This window comes from Hyla sarda, chromosome 12, assembly GCF_029499605.1.
Source record: "Hyla sarda isolate aHylSar1 chromosome 12, aHylSar1.hap1, whole genome shotgun sequence".
In the NCBI taxonomy this organism is placed as follows: domain Eukaryota; kingdom Metazoa; phylum Chordata; class Amphibia; order Anura; family Hylidae; genus Hyla; species Hyla sarda.
This window is the reverse complement of record NC_079200.1, coordinates 44,192,240-44,218,679: the sequence shown is the minus strand read 5'-3', so window position 1 is coordinate 44,218,679 and position 26,440 is coordinate 44,192,240. Positions and strand designations below refer to the sequence as shown.

At 43.0% G+C, this 26,440-nt stretch overlaps 1 protein-coding gene across 2 annotated transcripts in view; it reads left to right on the top strand.

The window, feature by feature from the left end:
* The window catches only part of MRC2 (mannose receptor C type 2), an 80,307-nt gene that overhangs the window by 23,884 nt on the left and 29,983 nt on the right, over positions 1–26,440 (top strand). For both annotated transcript variants that reach the window (XM_056548143.1, XM_056548142.1), the window contains exons 2-9: positions 5,482–5,865; positions 8,347–8,520; positions 11,283–11,447; positions 12,499–12,612; positions 15,506–15,643; positions 18,640–18,828; positions 21,094–21,248; positions 22,989–23,099. In XM_056548143.1, the coding sequence (XP_056404118.1) occupies positions 5,482–5,865; positions 8,347–8,520; positions 11,283–11,447; positions 12,499–12,612; positions 15,506–15,643; positions 18,640–18,828; positions 21,094–21,248; positions 22,989–23,099 (1,430 nt within the window). The remainder of the gene's footprint in view (positions 1–5,481; positions 5,866–8,346; positions 8,521–11,282; positions 11,448–12,498; positions 12,613–15,505; positions 15,644–18,639; positions 18,829–21,093; positions 21,249–22,988; positions 23,100–26,440) is intronic.

Here is a 26,440-nt window from a genome sequence, read left to right as displayed (position 1 = left end):
GCAGAGTCTAGAGTCCCCATCAAATTTGTCCGGCAGGGACAAGCGGAGGCTAGGAGCGGCCACTCGCTGCGGAGGAGGTGCAGGAGCTGGCGGAGGAGATGGTTGCTGCTGTAGCAGAGGCAGAAGTTGCTGTAACATGGCGGTCAACTGCGACAGCTGCTGTCCTTGTTGGGCAATCTGCTGCGATTGCTGAGCGACCACCGTGGGAAGGTCAGCGAGACTTGGCAGCGGCACCTCAGCGGGATCCATGGCCGGATCTACTGTCACGATTCGGCTACCAGGTAGTGGATCCTCTGTGTCAGCGAGGGATTGGCGTGGACCGTGCTAGTGGACCGGTTCTAAGAGGCTACTGGTGTTCACCAGAGCCCGCCGCAAAGCGGGATGGTCTTGCTGCGGCAGTAGCAACCAGGTCGTATCCACTAGCAACGGCTCAACCTCGCTGACTGCTGAGAAGGCGTGGGACAGAAGGACTAGGCAGAGGCAAGGTCAGACGTAGCAGAAGGTCGGGGCAGGCAGCAAGGTTCGTAGTCAAGATGGATAGCAGAAGTTCAGGTAACACAGGCTTTGGACACACTAAACGCTTTCACTGGCACAAGGCAACAAGATCCGGCAAGGGAGTGCAAGGGAGGTGAGCAGATATAGTCTGGGAGCAGGTGGAAGCCAATTAAGCTAATTGGGCCAGGCACCAATCATTGGTGCACTGGCCCTTTAAGTCTCAGAGAGCTGGCGCGCGCGCGCCCTAGAGAGCGGAGCCGCGCGCGCCAGCACATGACAGCAGGGGATCGGGACGGGTAAGTGACCTGGGATGCGATTCGCGAGCGGGCGCGTCCCGCTGTGCGAATCGCATCCCCGACGGCCATGACAGTGCAGCGCTCCCGGTCAGCGGGACCGACCGGGGCGCTGCAGGGAGAGAGACGCCTAGCGCTCCGGGGAGGAGCGGGGACCCGGAGCGCTAGGCGTAACAATGGACTGTACAACTGTGCTGCAAAAATACACATCAGTGGAGTAACATCTCACATGGAAACTGCAAACTAAAGAAGTACGGTATTGCAAAAAATATAGAGATGAATGCACCACAGTAGGGTTAGCAGCAATTGGGAAGGATAATACCTGCAAAAAAACAGAAGAGTCCAAAAGAGCATCAACAAATAGTACTTGCCATGAACAGTGCCTGAAACCCACCACATACATACCCCAACATATGTTTTGCACACTGCTTCTTCAGGGGAGACAGACATTGTATGTTGAAACCATTGTATGCCAAGTCCGTAATAAGGAAACAAAAATGAAAAAAGTTAAGCACAAAAATAAACCATGTCCAGACCCTACTCATACCGAACCCTGCACCATGGCCTTCCCACTGATAACCAATAAAACATTGACAACTTTTTTTTTTAATTCAAAACATTACCCCACCTATCCCATACCATAAAACCCCCTCCCAAAACTATCATCATCATTCCTGAAGGGCCACAACTCCAGGTGACAGGATTTCCTCAACCCTTTACCAGAAGTTCCCTCAGTCTTTATCATTAGGGGGATGGTCAGTTGTTAACAAGTTCTGGTTTGGTAGTGGGGTGTGAAGAATAGGAGAGAAGCAGACACCCCCAGGAATCTGTTGGCCTGTACGGCCTTCTCTTCCTGCCCATACCCTAGAGGCAGGCAGCCACAGAGCCGGGAGGGCAGGGGATGATGGCGAAAGAGGTCAGCTTGTGAGTACATAATGCCCATGATCAGCATTTCCATCCGGGAGGCGGTCACTACGCCCACTGTGCCCAGCACAAACCCACGTAGACCCGTGCATGTATGCGGCAGCAGGACAGGGTACATTGAGCACATTCACCTCCACGAGGGACCTGTAAATAGCCCTAACATTTTAAAGCGAGACAGAGAAAGTCCAGCGCACCCTCTAACCCCGAAGAAATCCAAGGGCACGGGACCATGGTGCAGTGGAGGCAGGATACAAACAAAGGAAAAATCCAGCCCTGGACAGGTGGAATAAAATCTCAAAGCTTTATTTTTCTTCTTTAAAAGGTGCAAATACAGGCATGTACAAAGAAGCAGAGCTTCGGCTTAAAGGGGTACTCTGGTGGAAAACTTTTTTATTTTTTTAAATCAACTGGTGCCAGAAAGTTAAACAGATTCGTAAATTACTTCTATTAATTTTTTTTAATCCTTCCAGTACTTATTAGCTTCTGAATACTGCAGAGGAAATTATTTTCTTTTTGGAACACAGAGCTCTCTGCTGACATCACGAGGACAGTGCTCTCTGCTGACATCTCTGTTCATTTTAGGAACTGTCCGGAGCAGCATATGTTTTCTATGGGGATTTTCCCCTATCTGGACATTTCTTAAAATGGACAGAGGTGTCAGCAGAGAGCACTGTGGTTATGATGTCGGCACATAGCTCTGTGTTCCAAAAAGAAAAGAATTTCCGCTGTAGTATTCAGCAGCTAATAAGTACTGGAAGGATTAAGATTTTTTTTAAATAAGTAATTTAGAAATCTGTTTTAACTTTCTGGCACCAGTCGATTAAAAGAAAAAAAGTTTTTCACCGGAGTACCCCTTAAAAGCCGGAGCTCTGCTTCTTTGTACATGCCTGTTATTGCACCTTTTAAAGAAGATTTGAGATTTTATTCCACCTGTCCAGCCCTGGATTTTTCCTTTGTTTGTATCTAGCATTTTAAATGGATTAAACTTATGAAAGCCTCTGAGAGGCCATTGTAAGTTTAAACAATCGTATATCGGGGAACCACTTTTTTTTGATTATTTTCATTTTGAAGGCTGAAAACCTCCCCTGATGCCCTGCTGCCACAGGTGTATGGTTTGTTGCAGTGTACAATTCCTGCACCTGTCTTAATGGGGCAAGAATAAAATGGTTTTTAGCCTCTGAAATTGGTTAAAGGGGTACTCCGCCCCTAGACATCTTATCCCCCTATCCAAAGGATAGGGGATAAGATGTCAGATCGCCGCGATGCCGCTGCTGGGGAGCCCTGGGATCCCCGCTGCGGCACTGCGCTATCATTACAACACAGAGCGAGTTCGCTCTGCACGTAATGACGGGCAATACAGGGGCCGGAGCATCGTTACATCACAGCTCCGCCCCTCGTGACGTCACAGCTCCGCCCCTCGTGACGTCACGGCCCACCCCTTTCAATACAAGTCTATGGGCGGAGGCGTGGCGGTCATCACACCCCCTGCCATAGACTTGCATTAAGGGGACAGGCCGTGATGTCACGAGGGGCGGAGCCATGACGTCACACAGCTCCGTCCCCTGTATCGCCCGTCATTACGCACAGAGCGAACTCGCTCTGTGCTGTAATGATAGCGCGGTGCCGCAGCAGCGATCCTGGGGCTCCCCAGCAGTGGGACCGCGGCGATCTGACATCTTATCCCCTATCCTTTGTGCCCCTTTAAATACTTTTCTTTACTAACAGCAAGCAAAAGAGTAAAAGATCCCATCTTATAGCAGCATGGTTGGCTTGGGGCTTGGTGTTTAGCATTGTTGCCTTGCAGTGCTGGAGTCTTCGGTGTAAATTCTACCAAAGGCAACATCTGCATAGAGTTTGTATGTTTTTTTTTTTGTGTTTCCTCTGGGTCATACTTCACAAATATTCTGGTAGTTTTCTTAGATTCCTGGCCATAGTGCACAAAAAAGGCATCTAGATTATGAACCCTATTGGGATCATGCAAACATCCTTCGGCTGTCCAGTCATGCTAGAAGTTGTACAGGATGGGCCATTTATATGGATACACCTTAATAAAATGGGAATGGTTGGTGATATTAACTTTCTGTTGGTGGCACATTAGTATATGTGAGGGGGGAAACTTTTCAAGATGGGTGGTGACCATGGCGGCCATTTTGAAGTCAGTCATTTTGAATCCAACTTTTGTTTTTTCAATAGGAAAAGGGTCATGTGACACATCAAACTTATTGGGAATTTCACAAGAAAAACAATGATGTTAACGTAACTTTATTCTTTCATGAGTTATCTACAAGTTTCTGACCACTTATAAAATGTGTTCAATGTGCTGCCCATTGTGTTGGATTGTCAATGCAACCCTCTTCTCCCACTCTTCACACACTGATAGCAACACCGCAGGAGAAATGCTAGCACAGGCTTCCAGTATCCGTATACACTGCTATATACTACTATATACACCGCAGGAGAAATGCTAGCACAGGCTTCCAGTATCCGTATACACTGCTATATACTACTATATACACCGCAGGAGAAATGCTAGCACAGGCTTCCAGTATCCGTATACACTGCTATATACTACTATATACACCGCAGGAGAAATGATAGCACAGGCTTCCAGTATCCGTATACACTGCTATATACTACTATATACACCGCAGGAGAAATGGTAGCACAGGCTTCCAGTATCCGTAGTTTCAGGTGCTGCAGAATGGGCAAAACAAAAATTGGAACAGGACCCTCAGTTCACGCAGAATATTTTGTTCAGTGATGAGGCAAACTTTTATGTGAATGGTGAAGTTAACAAACAAAACCACCGCTATTGGTCTGACACTAACCCACATTGGATAGATCCCTCCAAGACTGTTGGAACACAAAAATTGATGGTATGGTGTGGTATATGGGGTACAAAGATAGTGGGGCCATTCTTCATCAATGGAAACCTCAAGGCCACTGGATATGCGAAATTGCTACATGATGATGTGTTTCCCTCTTTATGCACTGAAGCTGGCACGTTGCACATTGCCTGATGAAGTGCCCTTTATGGGCAAGAAACGCATTGTTGTTGTGCCTTTAATAAACCTTATGAAGTGAATCCACGCATACCGTCATCTGTCTTCCACTGTAACTGCGCATGACAAAGATCCATTTTTTATCCCTGAGACGTCTGCTGCTTTTGCCACAGCGGAACAGTCGTAGGTTGGAGACCACTGATGACAATGCACAAGCACTGCGGAATATGTTGGTGCTACGTAAGCATCTTGAGCAAATAAGTAATTTGCTATGAACATATCATGTTTCCTATAGTCTTTAGAGAAGGTAGGATTAAAACCTGGCAAGTTGTATCCTGAACACAACGGTGTCATCATGTCTGTGTTATAATGTTGACCATAGACATGTGCAAACATATAGATTTTCTAGAAAAAGCATAAACACCAAAAGAAACCACTTGTTTTCTGTGCAAGTCCTATTGTTTCTAAAAGGATCAGTGCAATTTTTGGAAGTACAATGTAATTCCTGTAATGTGGCATCATGTGTACTAAGCCTGGATTCATAGATTTCTGTATTGAATACAGGGGCTTTTCAGAGTAGATGAAGGATATGCCTCCCCCCTGTACAAAAGTGGTGCTGGTTCTGGGGGGAGGGGGGGAGGTGAGACCCTTCCTAGTCTTATTCATTCCCTTTTTCTGCAATTTTTTTGCTTCTTTTAAATTTTGTTAATTACTTCTACACACTTGTTGTCACAACATAGTGATTTCTTGTTTCTTACTTTGCCTAGATCCAGCCCCGTTTCTTATATACAGCCCTGACGTTGAAGGATGCCTAGAAGCTCAGGACTCTGTGGTTCGTGTTTCCCGGCCGTGTAACACCAGCTCACCAGCACAACAATGGGTTTGGGTTTCAAAGAGGCGGCTCTTCAATCTTGGCAATTTCCAATGTCTACTGTCTGTTACCAACTATTCATTGAATACGCTCTCTACCCACCAATGTGATGAGAACCTCTTCTTTATAGGGAGATGTGAGTTGTTTATAGAGAAATTCAATGCTGCACTACTACCACAGACCTCTAATGCCACGGGCTTACTTCAGCCACCCTCTAAACCTAAAAGCCAGTGGCTGATATTTGGAAGTAACCGAAGTATCTGTTCTACTTCATTTCGAGGTACGGTACCACAGAATATATTTAATTATAGAAATAGAAGTTTTACTGTCACTATTTTACAAGTAAATTGTAGGTGTCAAAAATTTAATTATATTGGATTTAAAGGAGATGTCTCATCACTTAAAATTACAGAAAAACATGTCCACTGCATAGGGGATAGGTTTTAGATTGCCATGGGTCCGACTGCTGGCCCCCCCCCCCCCCCCCCACGATCTCCTGTATGGATTCCCATCTCTCCCCAGGAGTGGCCTGTCATAACCCCCGCCTGAAACACGGGGCCGCCACACCTCCTCCAGATGTCTCTATGGTAGAGCCGAAAGACAGCCGCACGGCTATATGGAGGGGGCGTGGCAGCCCCCGCATTGGGCGAGGGTTGTGATGTGCCGCTCGCGGGGAGAGACAAGACTCCATACAGGAGATTGCGGGGGGCCCCTCAATCTAAAATTTATCCCCTATCCTGCGGATAGGGAATACGTTTTTCTGTAATTTTAGGTATGAGACATCTCCTTTAAATTCAAGAATTCACTTTTTTTATTAGTTAAAAATCTATACTGAAATGAGAGCAGCCATCTTACAGGAGCAGCTACCCTGAGCTGTAAACAGCAGCTCCAGAAATTTCCTTTATAGCAGGCATCTCAGTTTAAATGGATACTGTCACATGTAAAAACCTTTTACGTGTTGTAGAGATCTGGGTTTTTAGACCCCCACTGATTACTAGAACAAGCTGGGAAACGTGAATGCTAAGCAAGTTCCCTCCTAGCTCTGTGCAATGTGAGGCCGACTTACATTAAAGGGGTACTCTTCTGGAAATTTTTATTTTTAAATAAACTATACCAGAAAGTTAAACAGATGTATAAATCACTTCTATTTAAAAATCTTAATCCTTTCAGTACTTATGAGCTGCTTTTTGCTCCCCAGGAAGTTCTTTTTCTTTTTGCATTTCCTTTCTACGTTACAACAGTGCTCTCTGCTGACACCTCTGTCCATGTCAGGAACTGTCCAGAACAGGAGAGGTTTGCTATGGGGATTTGCTCCTACTCTGGACAGTTCCTAAAATGGTCAGAGATGTCAGCAGAGAGCACTGTGGTCAGACAGAAAGGAAATCCAAAAAGAAAAGAACTTCCTGTGGAGCAAAAAGCAGCTGATTAGTACTGGAAGGATTTAGATGTTCAAATAAAAGTAATTTACAAATCTGTTTAACTTTCTGGCACCAGTTTATTTAAAAAGAAAATGTTTTCCAGCGGAGTACCCTTTTAAGTGTATGGGACCATCACTTCTTGCATGCACAGACCAAGGAGAAGCAGTACTCTGCTGCATGCTTTCCCCCCGTTCTCGTTTAAGTGATTCATATGGGCCTGAAAACACAGACCCCCCCCCCCACCCAACTGATCAAAACTTAGGACTTTTCTCTACGATATATATATATTCTTTTAAAGTAACACAATTGTATATCAGAAAAGGACCTATTGTTTGAATCAAGTTTTATGTTTTTCTAATTTTACATTTTACTATCTATATTATTAATTATTATTAATCTATCTTGCAATTTTCATTTGGCCACTAGGTCTAATAAGATAAGAGTTCCTGCACTGTACAGTTCTTTTTCCAGCAGTGTCCTTCTTATCATCACAGACAGGAGTACAATGAAAGCTTACCCCAATGTATAGATTAACACAGGATCTACCACCATTCATAATAGCTGATGCTTACAGCTCAGCCTCCCCCTCCCTGCAATTGACCTCTGTACTGGTCATAGAGCATGTCTAAAACCTTTCCTATATTAATAAATTGGGTCTCGGGCATATCATTTAGTCTATGTCAATGAGGTTTGCAGTAAAGCATATCTCTAAATGCTGTTTGAATCAGCTGAGATTACGTTCTTCTTAAACTGTTTCTACCTGATTTTCAGCCATTTATGTCTCAAAAAATGGCTACACATAATGTCCCTCATTTACTATTGCAAACCCGACATGTTTTGTGGGGTTGTGCGGCAGATTCTGTCGCATTGCGCCAGATATTCTGTCTGTGCCAGATTTTGCACCAGAATTTGTGCCAGAATAAAAAAAAAAAAAACGACTAACTCTCCATTTTGCTAAGAAGACCCGAAAAGGGGTGTGGTCGCCAGGGAAAAGGCGTGGTCTCCAAAAAGGGGCGTGTCCTGACATTTTCACAAAAACACAACATATTTACTAAGGTTTCCACATAAAATGTGGTGGATTTGAGCTGAGAAAAACCCTACAGATCAGATCATGTGTAAAAAAAGCAAATGTAGGGAAAGTGGAAAATCTTAGTAAATACCGTGGAAAATAAACTGTAGGGAATTAAAACCCACAAAGAAACCTACACAACACTCTTAATAAATCAGGGCCAATGTGCATTACTTTAGCCTTGCTCTACTTTTATGCATTTACCAATCTGCTACCGTTTTCTCCTATTTGCAGTGACATTTATCAAAGTATGACATATTTTCTTTTTCTACAGATATTTATACTATTCAGGGAAATTCTAATGGTCGCCCCTGTGCCATCCCTTTTAAGTATGATAATCAGTGGTTCTATAGCTGCACCAGCACAGGACGGGAAGATGGGCATCTCTGGTGTGCAACCACTGTAGACTATGGCAAAGATGAAAAGTGGGGTTTTTGTCCTGTAAAAAGTAAGTGTTTTATCATCTTATATAATGTTCCAACTATGACTTGCTGAAACATGGGAATTACAACCTCGATCCACTTATGTAACATAAGACAGCTAATGCAGATGTATCTTCTGGGGGGACCCCACCAAACAACAACCCGCAGCCTTCACACATGGGATAATGGCTAGGCAACTGTTTCCAAAAGAAAAGAGATCAGCTGATGCCACCAGTCTGAATTCTGGAACCCCTGGCAATAAAATGTTATCACCTGAGAATATTTTGTCTGTCTAAACATTATTCTGCACAGCAAGATATGTATAGGAAATGTAGCATTACACTTAAAAGGAAATAAAATTAACTCCTCCCCTTTCCTCAGTATAGGGGATAAGCAGCTGATCACAGGGGGTCCCCGCAATCTTCAGGACATGGCCCCAGCGCTCTAAGTGAGGAGCATGTGTTGTCTACCGATAGACGGCACACACTCCATTTATTTCTATGGGAGCGGCCATGATGCCCAAGAGCCGTACTTTGGTCTTCTCGGCGCCAAGTTGATTATTACATAATCCTTAAAAGGACATCACCGGCAAAAATCCACCGACTGGGGCTCGCCGCGATCACCATCCTGGTGATCGCGGGGGGGCCCCAGTCGGTGGATTTTTGCCGGTGATGTCCTTTTAAGGATTATGTAATACATGACGAGGCTGGTTAATAAGGTGTATGGAGCATGGCTGTCTTTACAATGCCTAGTAAACTAGGTTGGGAAAGTTGGAGCGGAGACACCTCTCGAAGCCTGTCAGATAACACTGGCCACCACCTAGTATTATTATAGTGATATTTTCCCATAGGGTAAACTCATACATTATAGATTTGTAATAAAAGTACACCTTAAAGTGAATGTAATGTCTAAATTGAAGGGATTACCGTATATACTCGAATATAAGCCGAGTTTTTCAGCATGATTTTTCGTGCTGAAAACGCCCCCCTTGGCTTATACTCGAGTGAACTCTCCGCCTGTTAATCCCTTCTCAGTGGTCTTCAACCTGCGGACCTCCAGATGTTGCAAAATTACAACTCCCAGCATGCCCGGACAGCCATCGGCTGTCCGGGCATGCTGGGAGTTGTAGTTTTGAAACCTCTGGAGGTCCGCAGGTTGAAGAACACTGCGGCCTTCGTCATCATCCAGCCTGGATGATGATGGGGTCTGGATGATGATGGGGGTCTGGATGATAACATGGGGGGATGATGACGGGGGGCCTGGATGATGACGGGGGGGATGATGATGGGGGTCTGGATGATGACGGGTGGTCTGGATGATGACGGGTGGTCTGGATGATGACGGGGGGTCTGGATGATGACGGGTGGTCTGGATGATGACGGGGGGTCTGGATGATGACGGGGGTCTGGATGATAACATGGGGGGATGATGACAGGGGGTGATAATGACGGGGGTCTGGATGATGATGGGGGTCTGGATGATGATGGGGGTCTGGATGATGATGGGGGTCTGGATGATGACGGGGGCCTGGATGATAACATGGGGGGATGATGATGGGGGTCTGGATGATGACGGGGGTCTGGATGATGAAGGGGGGTGATAATGACGGGGGTCTGGATGATGTATTTCCCACCCTAGGCTTATAGTCGAGTCAAAACATTTTTTTTTTTTCTGGGTTTTTGGGATGAAATTAGGGGCCTCGGCTTATATTCGGGTCAGCTTATACTCAAGTATATACGGTATGTAGTACCGTAAAGAAAATTCGTATACTAAGTCCAAAAAAGCTAATTTTTTTTAAAACAACTTTGCACTGCTTCCACCAAAAATTTACCTTTTTTCATATTTTTTGTTATCGGTGTTGCCCTAAGTTTGACTGCTCATCTGTACTATTGTAAGCAAACCGGCAATGACACAGCAGCCATTTTTCTGGTTCTGCCTACAACTCCTGAAATCCTTGTAAAATGCCTTGCACGCTCTGTATATGGTTTTCCACATCACCACCCGTCAGTCTCGTTCCCTTACTGGGAATTATATTTCATATTATATTTCCAGTAAATTCCTAGTCCGTCTTCTTCCCCCTCTGGATGTTGTATGTTCTGCTACAGATTATTTGGTAATTGTACCATGGAATTTGGAACAGTAAGAAGAAATAGTGCTTTTTCGCTCCCAATTTTTCATGGTCAGTACTATAACCTAATATTTACTTGTAGGACATTCCCTTTAATTTATCTTCTTCATTTTCTATGCTTATATGTACCAATCGTTATTTTCTATGAAATTAAAGGACATGTTTATTGTCTAGTTCCTCGTCATTTTGGCGAGCCGTATGGACCCTGACACAATTCTGTCTGTGCTCCCTGGTTTATTTTTGCACTGACCCATCAAATATCTGTTCCAACCATAAAAGAATTTATTAGAAACATCCAACTAGCAGCCTGTTTTGTTTTTTTATTTTATTTTTTAGCTTTCATTTTCTACCATTATGCATTGTCTGTTTATGAGCACTTTTGCAGCATTATATATTGTGGTGCTGAAACATCATACATTCTTTCCTTCACTATTTACGTTCTGCCATTCTGTCTGAAATGAAGGTATAAAAATACATACATTACTTGTACAATGGGGCTCCAGCTGGAATGTGCGCAGATCTTAGCTGTATATCTCTGTTTATTCAGATGGTTTTAATGGCTTAGTTTGACTTCCTTCTAAGATGTAATGTACTTTAGCAGCTGTTTCTCAGGCTGATAGAGACTAATGGCTGTACTTTTCTGTTTCTTGTTTGTTTCAGGCCCTGACTGTGAAGCATTTTGGGATAAAGATCCACTAACCGGCAGCTGCTACCAGTTTAATTTCCAGTCGGCGCTATCATGGGCAGAAGCTTGGACCAGTTGCTTACAGCAAGATGCCAATCTTCTCAGCATCAATGAGATACATGAACAGACATACATTAATGGTAGGTTGGGTGTATACACCTATTGGGGAAGATTTATCAAAACCTGTGCAGAGGAGAAGTGGATTGGTTGCTATAGGATACTTCTTAACTTTTCCTCTGCACAGGTTTTGATAAATCTTCCCCTTGGACTGTACACTGATCAGCCATAGCACTGACCATTAAAGGAGTACTCCGGCGCTTGGACATCTTATCCCCTATCCAAAGGATAGGGGATAAGATGCCTCATCGCGGATTTCCCACCGCTGGGGACCACCCTGTGATCTCACACGTAGAACCTCATGGTCGCCGGTAATCAGACCCGGAGCGAACATTCTCGGGGGACTGATTTTAACTGGGGTGCTACGTGCAAGATCACAGAGGGGATAAGATGTGTAAGCGCCGGAGCACCCCTTTAACCACTGGTTGGCAATGTGAATAAAATTATCTCCTAACAATGGCTTCGGTCAGGGTTGGGATCTGTTAGGCAGCAAGTAAATAGTCAGTCAGTAAACAGTAGTCAGTTGTTCAAGATCATGTGTTGGAAGTAGAAAAAATTGTCAAGCTTATCCAAAGTCTGATGGGCAGACAATTGGGCCCAAGCATTGCCAAAACAGCAAATTGTGTGGGGTTTGTTAGTGGTTAATACTGACTATAATGGTCCAGGGAAGGGCAACAGGTGACAGGGTCATGGACATCCAAGGCTCATTGATGCGCAAGGGCGAGCCCACCTGGGCCCATTCCACAAAAAAGCTACTGAAGTACAAAATGCTGGAAAAGTTCCTGGAAAATGCTGGAAAAGTGGATTTTTGCAGCACAAGAGGGCCTACATAATATAAGGCAGGTATTTTTATGTTATGGCTGATTAAAGATATATTTTGGTCAGAGGCATGTGGAATCACAATGTTAGGCTCTATTCACGTTTAGAATGAAACCTATAGATTTCATCCTGGCATCCATCCTTTTATATGAGGAGAAATACTAGACTTTGTTTTCTAGCTATATGGCTCTGTTTTTACTTCTCTGAATATCATCTCATACCCATTACACATTTTTCTGAAACCTTTTCTCATAGGCCTCCTGACTGGATACAGCTCCACTCTCTGGATAGGTCTCAATGACATTAACATTAATGGAGGCTGGCAGTGGTCTGATGGATCTCCATTAAAGTTCTTAAACTGGGAGAGTGGTAAGTAACACAGTTACTGATACGGTTCATGATATTTCCTTGTTTGCCATGTGAAAGCATATTCTAAATGTTTGATCATGTTGTGGTATTAATACTAGCATCAGAGTGTTGCCATTTCTTTAAAAGCCAATAGTTAAGGTTTGATGATTTTGCCAAATATTACAGATATAAAAAAAACTTTGCATTTACATACCATGATGCATTAAATTAAGTATTAGTGTTAACCATATTTAGTATTTTCTGCAGCTAATTTTACTACCTATTGACAAAATGTGGCATGTGTGACTTTGCCTTAACCCCTTAAGGACATAGGGCGGGTACGGCCTGACATCCTGGTACTTAAAGACACAAGGTGAACCTGTACGCCCGTGGGAATTTTGGTCCCCGCCGCCTGCTGATATCATTTAGCAGTTACACCCTCTGCGAACCCCTGAGGGGGTCCTGAGCTGTTGCTTAGCAACAACTCTCAGCATGCACAGAAAAAGGGCATGCTGGGAGTTGTAGTTTTGCAACAGCTGGTGTTCAAACACCAGACACATTGGTTGTGAAAATAAGTTTGTGTCCTAACTCAGTGTTTCGCAACCAGTGTGCCTCCAGCTGTTGCATAACTACAACTTCCAGCATGAATGGTCTGTCAGTGCATGCTGGGAGTTGTAGTTTTGCAACAGCTGGAGGTTTGCCCCCCCCAAAGTGAATGTACAGGGTACATTCACACGGGCGGGTTTACAGCGAGTTCTGCTGCAAGTTTGAGATGCAGCAAATTTTTCGCCACAGCTCAAACTCTCAGCTCAAACTCACTGTAAACACCCGCCCATGTGAATGTACCCTAAAAACAGTACTACACTACACCTACTCAAAATAAAAAGTAAAACACTACATATACATATACCCTTACACATCCCCCGCCCCCCCCCCCCCCAATTAAAAAAAAAAAGCATCTCATACGGCACTGTTTCCAAAACGGAGCCTCCAGCGGTTTAAAAACAGCAACTCCCAGTATTGCCGGACAGCCACTGACTGTCAAGGCATGCTGGGAGTTTTGCTACAGCTGGAGACACCCTGTTTGGGAAACATTGCCGTAGGGTATTTTTGTGGCGGATGCAAATCCCCAATTTAGGCCTCAAATGTGCATGGTGCTCTCTCACTTTGGAACCCTGTCGTATTTCAAGGCAACAGTTTAGGGCCACATCTGGGGTATTTTCGTACTCGGGAGAAATTGCGTTAAATGTTTTGAGGGGCTTTTTCTCCTTTTACCCTTTTGTAAAGGGAAAGTTGGGGGCTACACCAGCATGTTAGTGTAATTTTGTAAAGAATTTTTTTTACACTAACATGCTGGTGTTGCCCCATACTTTTAATTTTCACAAGCGGTAAAAGGAAAAAAAGACTCCCAAAATTTGTAACACAATTTCTCTGAGTACAGAAATACCCCATATGTGGGCGTAAAGTGCTCTGCGGGCGTAATGTGCTCTCTGGTCTAAAATGGTGATTTGCACAGGGGTTGCAGATTTTTCAGCGGTTCTGACATAAACCCAAAGCAATAAATACCCACGTATGACCCCATTTTGGAAACGACACCCCTCACGGAACGGAATGAGCATCATTGGGCTATTGGAGAGAGAATGTGTCCGAAATTGAAGGGCATGTGTGTTTACAAAGCCCCCATAGTGCCAGAACAGTGGACACTCCCCCCCCCCCCCCCCCCCCCCCACATGTGACCCAATTTTGTTATAAGGGGTGCAGTGAGCATTTACGCCCCAAAGGTGTCTGACAGATTTTTGGAACAGTGGTCCGTGAAAATGAAAAAAAAAATGTTTTCATTTGCACAGCTCATTGTTCCAAAGATCTGTCAAACGCCAGTGGGGTGTAAATACTCACTGCACCCCTTGTTAAATTCTGTGAGGGGTGTAGTTTCCAAAATGGAGTCACATGTGGGGAGGGGGTCCACTGTTCTGGCACCACGGGGGGGCTTTGTAAATGCACATGGCCCCTGACTTCTATTCAAACGAAATTCTGTCTCCAAAAGCTCAATGGCGCTCCTTCTCTTCTGAGCATTGTAGTTCGCCACAGAGCATTTTACATCCACACATGGGGTATTTCCATACTCAGAAGAAATGGGGTTACACATTTTGGGAGGCTTTTTCTCCTATTACCCCTTGTGAAAATGAAACATTTGGGGTAACACCAGCATTTTAGTGAAAACATTTTTATTTTTCATATTCACGTCCAACTTAAGTGGAAATTTGTCAAACACCTGTGGGGTGTTAAAGCTCACTGGACCCCTTGTAACGTTCCTTGAGGGGTGTAGTTTCCAAAATAGTATGCCATGTTTTTTATTTTTTATTTTTTTGCGGTTCTGGCACCATAGGGGCTTCCTAAATGTGACATGCCCCCCAAATTGTTGCTCCTTCCCTTCTGAGACTTGTAATCCACCCACAGAGCACTTGACATCCACATATGAGGTATTTCCTTACTCGAGAGAAATTGGGTTACACATTTTGGGGGACTTTTTCTCCTGTCCCTGGCTGGACAGAGATTTGAATTCTCTGATTCAGTTACTATTCCAAGTATTATTCAATTTATAGATTCATCACACATAGTGAAAGTGTCCCAGTCATACAAAAGTTTAAACATGTAGCAGGGACATATAAAAAGTTTTAATCAGTCAGAGTCTGAGTGTTTGGTTACAGCACGTGCTTCAGCGTGCTGTAACCAAACACTCAGACTCTGACTGATTAAAACTTTTTATATGTCCCTGCTACATGTTTAAACTTTTGTATGACTGGGACACTTTCACTATGTGTGATGAATCTATAAATTGAATAATACTTGGAATAGTAACTGAATCAGAGAATTTTTTTAAAATTGGATTATACATTATTTTATTGTTTTCTAGATCAGCCGAGCAATTCAGAAGAAGAAAACTGTGCAGTGATACGTACTGAGATGTCTGGCGCCTGGCAGACCCGTAACTGCTATAATGCTCTGCCCTATGTATGCAAGAAAATCTCTAAAAGGAATCTTCCTCCTGTAGGTCAGTGATAAATGTCTTCTTATTTATTAATTTCCTTTTATGATTACCGTACATTTAAAGAGGCTCTGAACATAAAAAAAATAAATAAGTAAATAATTAGAAAATTGTACCTGTTTCTGATCCTTTTTATCCCATAGCACAAATCAATGAGTGGAGAAAAAAAAAAGTCTTATCTAATTCTCCTCCAGTATAAATACCTGCGCAACAGGACACCTGGGAAAAGGGGGCAAATGTTGTTCGGCTGCGAGGCATACCCCAACTCTTTTTCAGCACCACTTATCTGCCAATGAAGGGAATACATCATGTTTTCTACAGAACTGCTTTAAAAGCAAACCTGTCATATTGTAAATGTAGTCTGGTTTGCAGGCAACATGTTATAGAGCAGGAAGATTTGCGTAAATTCATATATAGTTTTGCAGAACAACGTTTAGCATAGCCCTTATTTTATTGATGTAACTATTTGCTCAATCTGGATAAAGGTGTCCAACAAGAGGCCCTATTCCAGTGTTTCTCAAGCGCGGTCCTCAAGTCCCCCCACCAGGTCATGTTCTCAGGATTTCCTTTGTCTTTCACAGGTGATATAACTGTGGTGATCCCTGATTCACTGTCCATAATTATATCACCTGTAAAAGACTAAGGAAATCCAGAAAACATGACCTGGTGGGGGGGACTTGAGGACCATGCTTAAGAAACACTGCCCTACTTAGTGATTGACAGCCTTCTCTGTAGAAGTGAGAAAGAGCTGTCAGTCACTGGTTAAGACCTCCCACTGGACTCCTAACCCTAAAATGAGTAAGGATTTAAAGGAGATCAGTGAAAAGACCCAAGTACAGCTCTCAAGTATCATCAGCGCTCCAATAGGAATGAATGGAGTGCGTGCCGTCTACCAGGTAGACAACACGCGCCCCTCACTGAGAGCTCCGGGGGTCCCATCCTGGTGGTTGCTGGGGTCCCCAGCGGTTGGACTCCCTGCGATCAGCTACTTATCCCCTATCCTGTGGATAAGTTATTCTTCGCCAGAGATCTCCTTTAAACAAATATATTACAAGTGCAATCTTTTTTGACAAGACCATATATCAATCTGCTCAGCACCTCCTGCTCAGCAACGTGCCGCCTGCATACTGGAGTGCATGTTCAATAGGACATGTTTCTTTTGAAGCATTAGATAAAGTGACGTAATTCATTGTTTTCTTTATTTTTATTGCTGATTTCTAGGCTTCTTATCCTGTCAGAACTTAGCAGTAATAAAAGAAAATATCCACCTATTGTGTTTCTCACAGACCCTATAGGGGATTCTATGGGACAATCTTTAACATTATCAAATCATGGCCTGGCTACCCAAACTGTGAATTTTCCATTTGAGCAGAATTTAGTAACTGGAAGAATAATATACAGCGGTGCTTAGCAGGGGCTCCGCATTCTTTCTCAGTTGGCAGGTCTCATGATGGTTTTAACGTCACTCTTTTTGCACCCTGCCGAGGCAAGCAATCTTCAGACAGATACTAGTGCATTCATATGAAGTGGAAAATCACTGAGAAAGGATTCCGGATTCTGATTTAAAAAAAAAAACGTATTTAATGTAAAATGTTAGCTTATAAGTGTGAATATCGTGATGACATCACTGAACTAGAAGCATAACATTATGTGCCTCCATATGTACATATAGTGCTGCACTTATCTTACCTTGCATGTGGCTTCTGCCATCTTATTCACTGTCTGTATCTGAATGAATAGCATATAGCTCTTGATTAGCAATGCCACTGTATGCAGGGCAGCTTTTAGTAGGTGTGGGTGGTACTCTAGTCAGGGGACCAGGCTGATAAACTTAGGCTACATTCACCTCAGACTTAGGCTACAGACTTAGGCTACATTCACACTACCGTTGTACCCTGTCAAGGACTGGGTGCAACAGGCAACAACGTGTCCCAATGGATCCCATTATAGTCAATGGGGTCCGTCAGGCGCCGCTGTTTTTCAGAGAGAATAGTGGGAGAAAAAGACAGTGCAAGCACTATTTTCTTTCTCCCGGTCCCGACGGCCGTCACACTAAAGGAGCCTTACCCACTTAAAGTAATAAAAATGAAATGGGATTTAAGTAACTCTCTGCCCCCTAGCTGACTCCCACCAAACTAATGGTATGGACCTCTAAGGGGGCATAAGGATCCTATTATTTTTGGTTTGAACTTGCAAAAGAAGAATGACGGGCAGAACTTACCAGGGTTTCTGCGTAAATCACTTTATTATTCCCACAGATCTTGATACAGCATTGTGAAACACGGCCATGGAAGGCAGGAGGCGCGCCTCCTGCCTTCCATGGCCGTGTTTTACAATGCTGTATCAAGATCTGCGGAAACAATAAAGGGATCTGCACAGAAACCCTGGTAAGTTCTGCCCGTCATTGTTCTTTGCAAGTTTAATCTACGGCATTATGGGCTTAGCACCGCAGAAACACTGGTAGGCAGAGTCCCCGAAAAACTGCTTGCAGCTACACACAATTTTGTATGTCCGGGACCGGGTTAGAGTATAGACCCGCATGCTACTGCTACTCTGGACTATATATTATTTTTGGTTTAGTTTGCCCCAGATTATGAAATCTTTGAGCCAATTCACATTGGCAGATAACGTGATCTACACTTCATTTTGATCTAGATATTCCTCCCACCCAAACACCTTCAGCCAGTTATTTGTCAATTGTATCGATTGTATATAATGTAGTAAAAGGTTAAAGGGATATATCAAATGTCAGCTTTTCTTGTATGGGTCATGCAATGCTGAGAGCATTTTTTTAAATCTCTATAAATGTGCATTAAAGCATCTCGCAGGTTGATGGACAAGTCACAACATTGATCCATTGGGCAAGTTTCGTACAGCAGGTTTAGCAATCTATTTTATATGTTAACTTCTTTTAATCCCCAAACAATAAGCATTCTCTGGTTTTAAGCTGGTATTTAGTGATTCTTGTCACCTTTGATAAATAGTCTTCCTTTTTATGGCAGAACCTGTTGAGCCGACTGTTGTAAAGTGTGACCCTGGATGGTACAGTTATGGCACCAACTGCTACCGTCTAACTAGTGAGAAAAAGAGCTGGCAAGAAGCGAAAAAGACATGTGTGCGGAGTGAGGGCAACCTGGTCAGCATCCACAGCCTACTGGAACTGGAATTTGTCACCAAGCAGATAAAACAAGGTGAATATTTGGAAGGTATTCTAGCTGCAATATATTTTTTCTCTATTGTCTCCATAGGAGAGGCTATCAGTGTCTGACAATTGTGGTGCCGACACAGATCAGCTGTTCAGCAGGGCCGCGGCTCCGGCATATACACAATGAATTGAGCCAAAAGCAGATGGAGCCAATGAAGATGTAGTGGTGGTGCCGGGTTAACCCAGCACCACCACTACACAATGAAAAGTTGGAAGCCTCAGTATGCACTGGAGTAGCATGGGATATGTAGTATTACAAAGCAGGCATTGTTATATATGGCCATCCATGTAATACATGTATCACTCGAGCACTGAAAGTGTACATGTCATTAGCAAAAATGGTTGGAAATGTGTATATTTTTGTTCCTACAACTATTGCCTGTGTGTCTCTGTTAGGAGACAAAATGCAGGAAGTGTGGGTGGACAAGCAGGGCTCTGTACACTGAGGACAAGCAGGATTCTGTACACTGAGGACAAGCAGGGCTCTGTACACTGAGGACAAGCAGGGCTCTGTACACTGAGGACAAGCAGGGCTCTGTACACTGAGGACAAGCAGGGCTCTGTACACTGAGGACAAGCAGGGCTCTGTACACTGAGGACAAGCAGGGCTCTGTACCCTGAGGACAAGCAGGGCTCTGTACCCTGAGGACAAGCAGGGCTCTGTACCCTGAGGACAAGCAGGGCTCTGTGCAGTGAGGACAAGCAGGGCTCTGTACACTGAGGACAAGCAGGGCTCTGTACAGTGAGGACAAGCAGAGCTCTGTGCAGTGAGGACAAGCAGGGCTCTGTACCCTGAGGACAAGCAGGGCTCTGTGCAGTGAGGACAAGCAGGGCTCTGTGCAGTGAGGACAAGCAGGGCTCTGTGCAGTGAGGACAAGCAGGGCCCTGTGCAGTGAGGACAATCAGAGCCCTGTGCAGTGAGGACAAGCAGGGCTCTGTACACTGAGGACAAGCAGGGCTCTGTGCACTGAGGACAAGCAGGGCTCTATACAGTGAGGACAAGCAGGGCTCTGTACACTGAGGACAAGCAGGGCTCTGTGCACTGAGGACAAGCAGGGCTCTGTGCCCTGAGGACAAGCAGGGCTCTGTACCCTGAGGACAAGCAGGGCTCTGTACACTGAGGACAAGCAGGGCTCTGTGCAGTGAGGACAAGCAGGGCTCTGTACACTGAGGACAAGCAGGGCTCTGTACAGTGAGGACAAGCAGAGCTCTGTGCAGTGAGGACAAGCAGGGCTCTGTGCAGTGAGGACAAGCAGGGCTCTGTGCAGTGAGGACAAGCAGGGCTCTGTGCAGTGAGGACAAGCAGGGCTCTGTGCAGTGAGGACAAGCAGGGCTCTGTGCAGTGAGGACAAGCAGGGCTCTGTGCAGTGAGGACAAGCAGGGCTCTGTGCAGTGAGGACAAGCAGGGCTCTGTGCAGTGAGGACAAGCAGGGCCCTGTGCAGTGAGGACAAGCAGGGCTCTGTACACTGAGGACAAGCAGGGCTCTGTACAGGGAGGACAAGCAGGGTTCTGTACAGGGAGGACAAGCAGGGCTCTGTACACTGCGGACAAGCAGGGCTCTGTTCACTGAGGACAAGCAGGGCTCTGTACCCTGAGGACAAGCAGGGCTCTGTACCCTGAGGACAAGCAGGGCTCTGTACACTGCGGACAAGCAGGGCTCTGTTCACTGAGGACAAGCAGGGCTCTGTACCCTGAGGACAAGCAGGGCTCTGTACCCTGAGGACAAGCAGGGCTCTGTACCCTGAGCACAAGCAGGGCTCCTGCTTGTTCTGCCCTCACTTCCTGTATTTGGTCTCCTCATAGAGACACACAGACAATAGCAGCAGGGACAGCATTTTTACACCCAAAAATATACACATACATTTTTTAATCCGTGAATATTACATACATATAATAGTTTTATCTACATTACATAAAAAAATGTTGTTAACGACAGGTACACTTGAAGTATGGAGTCTTAGGGTACATTTACACACTGCAGATCTGCTGTGGATTTCTGCAACTATTCTGCAGCACCTGTGCAATTGATCTTAAAAATAATTTGGTTTGGTGCAAAATAAAAACTGCACATTTTCTGCAACTAATATTCAGCAGGTCTTCTGCATGTTAACACACCATTACAGGCAATGCTCCATTGGAAAGCAGTATACAAATTAGCTCTAATACCCAAGAAAATAAACTGTCTCTCTATTGCTACCTACTGTTTGTAGCTACCCTGTCAGTGTCTGAGCTTTTATTTTCTGCTTTCAGATGTTGAAGAGCTGTGGATTGGACTGAATGATATCAAGCACCAGATGAATTTTGAGTGGTCAGATGGTAGTATTGTCACTTTTACATCATGGCATCCTTTTGAGCCCAACAACTTCAGGGATAGCATGGAGGACTGTGTGACCATCTGGGGACCGGTGAGAAAGGGATTTTAATATCATGGGAGATGTTCCCAAAATTCCTCTATATTTCCAGATAGGGATGGTTAGGTTACTATACTCTAATCCACGCGCAAAGGTTTCGATTGACGGAAAGTTATCAGAACAGCTCCCATTGTCAAGGGGGACAAGGCAGGGTTGCCCTCTCTCCCCCTTGCTTTTTCCTTTGAGTATCAAGCACTTGGCAATTAAAATGAGAGGTGACAGGAAAATAGGAGGAGTTGGTGCAATGGGGACAATATTTACATTTTTTAGGAAAACCAGCTCTCTTTGACTAGGGTTATGGAAGTCATTAAATAATTTGGGGAATACTCAGGTTTGGAAATCAATTGGTTAAAATTGGTTCTGCTTCCATTGGGATCGGAGGATTTGTCATCTAGTGAGGAAATAGAAATTTTAGTTAGAGAAGCACATTTCACTTATTTGGGGGTACAAATCTCTGGTAAGCTGGGAAATTCTAATTCTGGATTCTAATCTAAAATTAAAACCAATAATTAAAAAAATGGAAAAGAAGGTTCAAGTGTGGAGTGAGTTGAAAGTGTCAAGAGCGGATAAGATGATATTGATTAAAGCTATTATACTTCCTAAGTTACTAGATATATATTTGGCACATCTCCTATTTGCTGTGAGAATAATCTCTTTAAGAACATTATCACTATTTTTAATTCCTTGATATGGGGCGACAGAGAACCAGAATAAAATTGGTTACTTGAAATGCGGGGAAGAAGATGCAGGGTTCCTCCATATGCTTTGGTCTTGTGTTAAAATCCAAGAATTTTGGTCAGCGGAAATAGAAAATAAATTTGGATCTTGCCCCCCGAGATTGGTGTATTGAGAGATGATATGGTAACTGATTTGACCAAAAGGTTACATAAGGTGTTTTTTTGCACAAGGTTATTGATAATAAGAAAATGGATTTCCCCAAATACTCCAAATATTCATGAATGCTTAGAAATTGTGAAAAATTTGTATAAAATATATGAAATGTGATTTAAGAAAGAGACAGACCGCAATAGCGGGAATGATATTATTGATCGATCTATATGTAATTGGGTTTGATAGAGTTATTTAAGAGGGAGGGAAAATATTATAATTTATATTTTTCTTTTTTGGGGGGGGAGTGGGAGTGGGCTATTGTTATATTATTTTGTAAAATTTGTAATTGCATAAATGAAGTTAAAAAAAAAAAAGTTCCCCTATATTTCCAGCAGATAAATATTAATAGTTTACACACTTGATGGCTTTACAAGAGCCAAACTAAACTATGCATGTAAATGGATAGGACTGTGCATTCCTAAAGGCTATGCAGGAAAAGAAAAACATGACTACTTTCTGCCACAAATGATGCCATATTTGTCTATTGGTTATTGAAACTGATGTCTATTGAAGTAAATGAAGCTGAGCTACCATAACCAACTTGTGGACAGGTGGAACACTGGTTTTAGAAGAAAGCAGCCATAATTTCCTGACACTGTACAATCTATTTTCTCATATGTTGGACATACAATATACCAACCCAACTAATCCTCTGGCATGTCTGCTATGGTGTCCGCCGGACCTCCACTGTACAAGTTATGCCTTGCAAGACCACCATGGACACTTCACAATGGCGTTGTTGTTCTTAGGAGGATAGATTCAAGGCCAAAATCAATATAATATTTTACTAGTTCTTAAACAAGTATGTACAGCCTGTTATTCTTGGATATCTTTTCCTAACAGGAGGGTAAATGGAATGACAGTCCATGTAATCAGACTCTGCCATCTATCTGCAAGAAGCCTGGACAAGCCACACAAGCGACCACTGAGGACCAGCAAGGTCCCTGCCAAAAGGTACAAACAGTAGAGCTGGTATTTATTACTATAAAGTGATATTAAGCTGTCAAATCTTCCTACATTGTGTGCAGGACGATTATATTGGGACTTTCTTATGTACGCAAGGATTTGCAGATTTATTTAGAATAATTTACATGTCCTCCAAAGAAACTGAAATATACCAGTCGCTCTCTATGCCAGCTGCTTACCACAAGCACTGAAAATATGGTTGTGTTTACATGTCTGCATGTTGAGACCTTGTGAACATCTCATTCCATAAAGATGGAGTCATTACCCCAGACAATTGCTGCACCCAGAGTTCATACGACCTGGGTTACGGTCTGCATTCCAATTTTTGGTCCAGAAACTTGGCATGCTCAGACATTGTCACGTTAAATATCTTTGAGCTTTGGACCATTCTAAACCTGTTTTTTATGGTTTTCAATAATCTCATCCACCATTTAAAAGAGTCGTCCTCATATCTTTGGCAAATGTTGTGCACCTGGGAATGACTTGCATATCTGGTGGTCTTGCTTTACCGAATTGGCGTTTTAACGACAAACCCTAAAAGTTTGCAGCAGTGGGGCAGGTCAATCAAAAGTATCTAATTCTTAGACAGTGTAAACTAAACACTCTAAGAATGTGCCTGATTTATAGTGGTGTAGGCTGTTCGATAAATTTGGTGCATCTTTTAGGCATTTTTGTCCAAGTTTACATCAGTTTTGGCGCTCTTTACAGCAAGGCTCCACCCCTTTTCAGACAATTTGAAAGGTGTGCCTAAAACACATGGTAAATGTAGTGCATAACATGCGCACACATTTTTTTATTTTTCTGGACACACTGCACCAAAATTCTGGTAAATTTTCACAAGCAAATCTGCACCGTTGTGGTTAACACTCAGTCTGGATTAAAACCTTGCATTTTGCTCATAGGAGATAGATATAGTGGCATAAATGCATTAACACATTGGCTTATTTAATTTTTAGTCATGGCTGCTAAAATACATATTGCATGTAGATGGAAAATAGACACTCCTTCATTTAATAGGGAATTTTTTCCCATATTACGTTATATGAAACAGTGCATGCTACCCTAACTCACACCATAGATTTCTTTATACTTTTTGACCCCCCCTTAGTCCAGTCCACATACTCTCTAACTCTACTTGAAAGGATTATATAACTTGTATTCATATATTTGGCGTACACCTAACCCTTTTCCCTGCAGGTAATAACCATTTATTATATTTCTATCTACTTAATGTGGTTTACACTCAATGATGCAACTGTTCTTTATTGTTCCTTAATCCTCCCCTTTTTATAACTTTTTTATCTTCTTGTCAATAACATGCATCAACGAGGCTTCCCAGTGTGAGTTGTCTCTGTTGTCCTCTTCACCTTTCTATAAACTGTATTATAATATGTCAATAAAATAATATTAAACAAATCAAACAGCAGTGACGTCTTTCAGTAGCAGATCTGTGTGTATGATTAATTTTTGCAATATTTTGTACCTTGTCACAAAGAGACATGGAGACAGATTTAGTTAGAGGCAATTTTTGTGACAGAGGAGATGAATCATGGGAGATGTAGTTGGTAATCACTTCTCCAGCAAGCCCTGGCAGCATCAAAACAAAGGTGCAGCACAGAGCTGAGCAAGATAAAGGTCTCATCGGGTGATGCTACCACAGATCTGAAGTAGTTACAGGACGTTTTTTTTTTTTTCTATAGAACTTTTTAATTCGTTTTTTTTGTTTTTCTGTTTTCTGAAAAAAAAAAAAAAAAAAAATGAAAAAACCTACAAATTTTTCCCCAGAAACAGTTTAAAAAAAAAAAAAAAAAAAAAGGAAGGACAAAAAAGGGCCTGTTTTTTTCTTTAGAAGGGTTGTATGCAGACCTGGACGCTCGGCAGGGAGGAGGGGCGGTGGGTGGGTTCAGGGTGGTAGGTCAACCTCAAAAATGTTTTTTGTTTAGTTTTTTACCTTTGTTTAAAAAGAAAAAAAAACTCAATGTCACAACTCAATTTACAAGTGAAATCTCCAAAAAGGAGCCCGGGGGATTGAGGGTGCGATGGAGGACGCTTCTCCACCGTACAGACATGGAGTGGGCAGTAACATGTCGCACTGTACGATCCTGGCTCAGTCCGGACGCTCCTACATCTCTGTTCACATGGTCATGGCCGTAAATGTTGGCACCCCTTAAATTTTTCTAGAAAATAAAGTATTTCTCACAGAAAAGGATTGCAATAACACATGTTTTGTCATACACCTCCCAAAAAAGGGAGGAAAAAAGCTAATTGGACATAGTGCCACACCAAACTCCAAAAATGGGCTGGACAAAATAATGGGCACCCTTTCAAAATTGTGGAAAGATAAGCATGTGATGCTCCTTTAACCCATTAACGACCATGGACGTAAATGTACGTCCCGGTTTGCCGGGACTTCCCGCACCAGGACGTACATTTACGTCCTGTGTATAACCGCGAGCATCGGAAGGGTGCTCGCGTCATACACGGCAGTTTCCGGCTGCTAGCTGAGATCGAGCAGACCAGAGCAGAAGATCACTGATAATACTGAGCAGTGCTGTGTCCTAAACATAGCACTGCACAGTATTAGCAATCAAAGGATTGCTATAGATAGTGCCCTATGGGGACATAAAAAGTGTAAAAAAAAAGTTGAAAATGTAAAAATAAAAAGTAAAAAAAAGTGAAAAATCCCCTCCCCCAATAAAAATGAAAATTGTCTGTTTTTCCCATTTTACCCCCAAAAAGCGTATTTAAAAAAATTTTTTAATAAACATATTTGGTAAATGTTCTAACTATCAAAATATAATGTTAATGATCCTGTACGGTGAATGGCGTAAACAGAAAAAATAAAAAAAAGTCCAAAAATGATGCTTTTTAGTCACATTTCATTAAAAAAAAATAATAAAAAATTATCTAAAAGTTTTATATATGCAAATGTGGTATCTAAAAAAAAGTACAGATGACGGCGCAAACAATGAGCCCCAATACCGCCCTATATACGGAAAAATGAAAAAGTTATAGGTGGTCAAAATAGGACGATTTTAGATTACTGATTTTGTACAAATAGTTTTAGATTTTTTTAAGCGGTACAAAAATATAAAAGTATCTAGCCATGGGTATCCCTTTAAACATATTGACCCACAGAATAAAGAACACATATCATTTTTACCGTAAATTGTACAGTGTGAAAACGAACCCCTCCAAAATGTGCAAAATTTTGCTTTTCATTTAAATTTCCTCCCTAAAATTTTTTTTTGGGGTTCGCCGTACATTTTATGGTAAAATGAGAGGTTTCATTACAAAGTACAATTGGTCACGTGAAAAACAAGCCCTTA